This window comes from Penaeus japonicus, unplaced genomic scaffold, assembly GCF_977035675.1.
Source record: "Penaeus japonicus unplaced genomic scaffold, GWHDUDI00000001_assembly GWHDUDI00000021, whole genome shotgun sequence".
Classification (NCBI taxonomy): domain Eukaryota; kingdom Metazoa; phylum Arthropoda; class Malacostraca; order Decapoda; family Penaeidae; genus Penaeus; species Penaeus japonicus.
The window spans coordinates 6619111-6624110 of NW_028234423.1; the positions used below are offsets into that span (position 1 = coordinate 6619111).

The 5000-nt window shown below is 45.1% G+C and overlaps 1 protein-coding gene across 1 annotated transcript in view; it reads right to left on the reverse strand.

Moving 5' to 3' along the window:
* Positions 1–4002: 4002 nt before the first annotated feature.
* LOC122248215 (uncharacterized) overlaps positions 4003–5000 on the reverse strand; it is an 80990-nt gene continuing 79992 nt past the window's right edge. The window contains exon 2 of the mRNA XM_043008084.2: positions 4003–5000. This exon is cut by the window's right edge and continues 318 nt beyond it. Within this exon, the coding sequence (XP_042864018.2) occupies positions 4003–4746 (744 nt within the window). The 5' untranslated portion in view covers positions 4747–5000.

Consider the following 5000-nt stretch of genomic DNA (forward strand, 5'->3'; position numbering starts at 1 on the left):
CGCAAATACTTACGAAAACACTCATTCAGACACTCTCCCTTAGACACTCAGACACTTTCAAGCAGACATTCACTCGGACACTCTCTCTTAGACCCTCTCACGCAGTCACTCACCCAGACACTCACGCAGACACTCTCCCTTAGACACTCTCACGCAGACATTCAGTCAGACACTCACTCAGACACTCTCCCTTAGACACTCTCACGCAGACATTCACTCAGACACTCACTCAGACACTCTCCCTTAGACACTCTCACGCAGACATTTACTCAGATACTCTCAATCTTTTATCAGACTTTTTATTCCTATTTTTCAAACACACATAACACACATACACACAACCTTTCACTCACTCGCCCATACTCAGTCACCCTCATCCAGACACACACTCTCTCCTAGTGAATTTTACGCAATCTCACTCATATACTTTCAATAAGACTCACTCAGACACCCGCACACAGACACATTTCCTCAAATACATTTCCTCAGAGGTATTCACTCACATTTCCTCAGACATATTCACTCAGGCACATGTCTTCAAATATACTCATTCACACATGTCCTCAGACATATTCACTCACACATGCCCTCAGACATATTCACTCAGACATGTCCTCAGACATACTCACTCAGACACATGTTTTCAGACAAACTCACTCACACATTTCCTCAGGCATACTCACTCACACATGTCCTCAGACATACTCACTCAGACACATGTTTTCAGACATACTCACTCACACATGTCCTCAGACATACTCACTCAGACACATGTTTTCAGACATACTCACTCACACATGTCCTCAGACATACTCACTCACACATGTCCTCAGACATACTCACTCACACATGTCCTCAGACATACTCACTCAGACACATGTTTTCAGACATACTCACTCACACATGTCCTCAGACATACTCACTCAGACACATGTTTTCAGACATGCTCACTCAGACACATGTTTTCAGACATACTCACTCACACATTTCCTCAGACATACTCATTCACACATGCCCTCAGACATATTCACTCAGACACATGTCCTCAGAGTATTCACTCACACATGTCCTCAGACATACTCACTCAGACACATGTTTTCAGACATGCTCACTCAGACACATGTTTTCAGACATACTCACTCACACATTTCCTCAGACATACTCATTCACACATGCCCTCAGACATATTCACTCAGACACATGTCCTCAGAGTATTCACTCACACATGTCCTCAGACATACTCACTCAGACACATGTTTCCTCAGACATATTCTCTCCCACATGTCCTCAGACATATTTTCTAAGACACACTCACTCACACACATTTCCTCAGACGTACTCCCTCAAACACATTTCCTAAGACACACTCACTCACACACATATCCTCAGACATACTCACTCACACACATTTCCTAAGACACACTCACTCACACACATATCCTAAGACACATTTCCTCACACATTTCCTCAGACATACTCACTCAGACAACCTCCAACACCCTCTCCCAGACACACTTTCCCAGACGCTTACTCAGACACCCACTCTGATAAAACTTAGGGCCAAATTGTGACGTCACTCTGGGTGTCGGGGAAACCTCGCCAGTGTCACCTGGTAATCAGTAAGTGTCGGAATCGTGTCGGAAGCTCGAAAATGACTTTGTGATGACGTGCTAGATTGGGTGATGATTGGGAGGCGGCAGATGCTTGTGTAATACGCTTGGTGCTGTGAGTTTGATGATGATGATGATGATGATGGTCGATGTGATGATGATGATGATGATGCTGTGATAGAGTGGGATGCTGGTGATGATGATGATGGTGATGATGATGGTTATGGTGGTGATGATGAAGATGAAGTGAAGATGAAGATGATGATGATGATGAATTGGTTTATGGGGTAAATGATGATGATTATTTGGTTATGGTGTGTGGGTGTCAATGATGGTTATTGTTTTGGTGATAGCGATGGTGATGATGGTGGTTATGNTGGGTATGGTGTGAAGATGTGATGATGGTATGTGCGTGTGGTCGATGTGATGTGAGATGATCTGTGATGATATATAATGAGGATGTGATGATGATGATGGTGTGAGGATGATGATGATTGTGTGATGATGATGATGATGACGATGATGATGATGATGATGATGAAGATGATGATGATGATGATGATGATGATGATGATGATGATGATGATGATGATGATGAGGATGATGATGATGATGATGATGATGATGATGATGATGATGATGATGATGATGATGATGATGATGATGATGATGATGATGATGATGATGATGATGATGATGATGATGATGATGATGATGATGATGATGATGATGATGATGATGATGATGATGATGATGATGATGATGATGATGATGATGATGATGATGATGATGATGATGATGATGATGATGATGATGATGATGATGATGATGATGATGATGATGATGATGATGATGATGATGATGATGATGATGATGATGATGATGATGATGATGATGATGATGATGATGATGATGATGATGATGATGATGATGATGATGATGATGATGATGATGATGATGATGATGATGATGATGATGATGATGATGATGATGATGATGATGATGATGATGATGATGATGATGATGATGATGATGATGATGATGATGATGATGATGATGATGATGATGATGATGATGATGATGATGATGATGATGATGATGATGATGATGATGATGATGATGATGATGATGATGATGATGATGATGATGATGATGATGATGATGATGATGATGATGATGATGATGATGATGATGATGATGATGATGATGATGATGATGATGATGATGATGATGATGATGATGATGATGATGATGATGATGATGATGATGATGATGATGATGATGATGATGATGATGATGATGATGATGATGATGATGATGATGATGATGATGATGATGATGATGATGATGATGATGATGATGATGATGATGATGATGATGATGATGATGATGATGATGATGATGATGATGATGATGATGATGATGATGATGATGATGATGATGATGATGATGATGATGATGATGATGATGATGATGATGATGATGATGATGATGATGATGATGATGATGATGATGATGATGATGATGATGATGATGATGATGATGATGATGATGATGATGATGATGATGATGATGATGATGATGATGATGATGATGATGATGATGATGATGATGATGATGATGATGATGATGATGATGATGATGATGATGATGATGATGATGATGATGATGATGATGATGATGATGATGATGATGATGATGATGATGATGATGATGATGATGATGATGATGATGATGATGATGATGATGATGATGATGATGATGATGATGATGATGATGATGATGATGATGATGATGATGATGATGATGATGATGATGATGATGATGATGATGATGATGATGATGATGATGATGATGATGATGATGATGATGATGATGATGATGATGATGATGATGATGATGATGATGATGATGATGATGATGATGATGATGATGATGATGATGATGATGATGATGATGATGATGATGATGATGATGATGATGATGATGATGATGATGATGATGATGATGATGATGATGATGATGATGATGATGATGATGATGATGATGATGATGATGATGATGATGATGATGATGATGATGATGATGATGATGATGATGATGATGATGATGATGATGATGATGATGATGATGATGATGATGATGATGATGATGATGATGATGATGATGATGATGATGATGATGATGATGAAAAGAGACAAAAAGGTGATTGAGTGGGTGAGAGAGAGAGGAGAGAGAGAGAGATGAGATGAGAGAGAACAGAGGAGAGAAGGCAGAGAGGAGAGAGTAACAAGAGAGAGATGTGAGTAGACGAGAGAGAGAGGAAGAGATAAATAAAATAAAAAGGCGATGATGATGAAAGTAAATATTGCATCAGTTCTAGCAATTGCGGTCATAGCCCCTGTAATGAGGATGAAAGAGAGTCGAGGTGAGCATTGTGAGGATGACAATGATTCGGATGAGGGTTATGGTTTCGTGTTAGTCTGAAGGTGATGGTGCTGCTGATAGTGAGCGATGGTGTCGAGGGTGAGTGACGCCGGCGGCAACCTACCGAGAAATCCGCTGCCGTGGTGGAGACGTGCAGGTCGAGGGCGTCGTGGGTGGTGTGGGCGCGGCGGGGCGGGCTGTGGGCGCGGAGGGTGTCGTGACCCCAGCCCAGGCAGGCGGGCGGCGCGATGACCTGACTGCCGCGCCCACACCGCGCATCCGGGCACATGCATGAGGGCGGGGGAGGGGGGAGGGGCGGCCCGGCGAGGCTGCAGGACACGCACTCCCCCCCTCGGCCGCCCAGTCCCCCCCAGCCCCCGCCGGAGGTGACGACGCTCGGGTAGACGTGCGCCGGGTACGCCCTCCGGAGGCTCGGGTAGTCGTCCTCGGGGCACAGGTCGGGCTGGCACTCGTGGCAGCCGTCGCCGCAGGGGTCGTCGGCGAGCGGGGGCGCCGGCCGTAGCGACACCAGCGGCGGCGGGCAGCACGGTAGGTGGTGCGTGGGCGGCTGCGGCTGCGGCAGGTGCTGCGCGTCCGACGCCGACCGCAGGCGCCGCGGGAGAGTGTGGCTGATCACGTCGAGCCCCACCACGGCGCGGCCGCTCCTCATGCCGCCCGCACGCCCGCGGCCGCTCATCGCCTCCATCATCACTCCCGCGCTCCGGGCATCACGCGGTCGAGGTCGAGTTCGCTGCCCTTCTCGTGGGGCGACGTCGCTCAGGCAAGGCGCCCTCCGGACATCGCGCGGGCGGGACGAGGAGCTGCTCGGCTGGGGGCGCGGACCTCTCGGGATTTCTAGAAAAGTCCGTAGGCGTTGCTGCTTCCGGGGTCTTGGCGACGTGAAGGGAACAGTTACTGGATATTTCGACTTTTCCTATGAATTAGAATGTCGAAATGTTACAA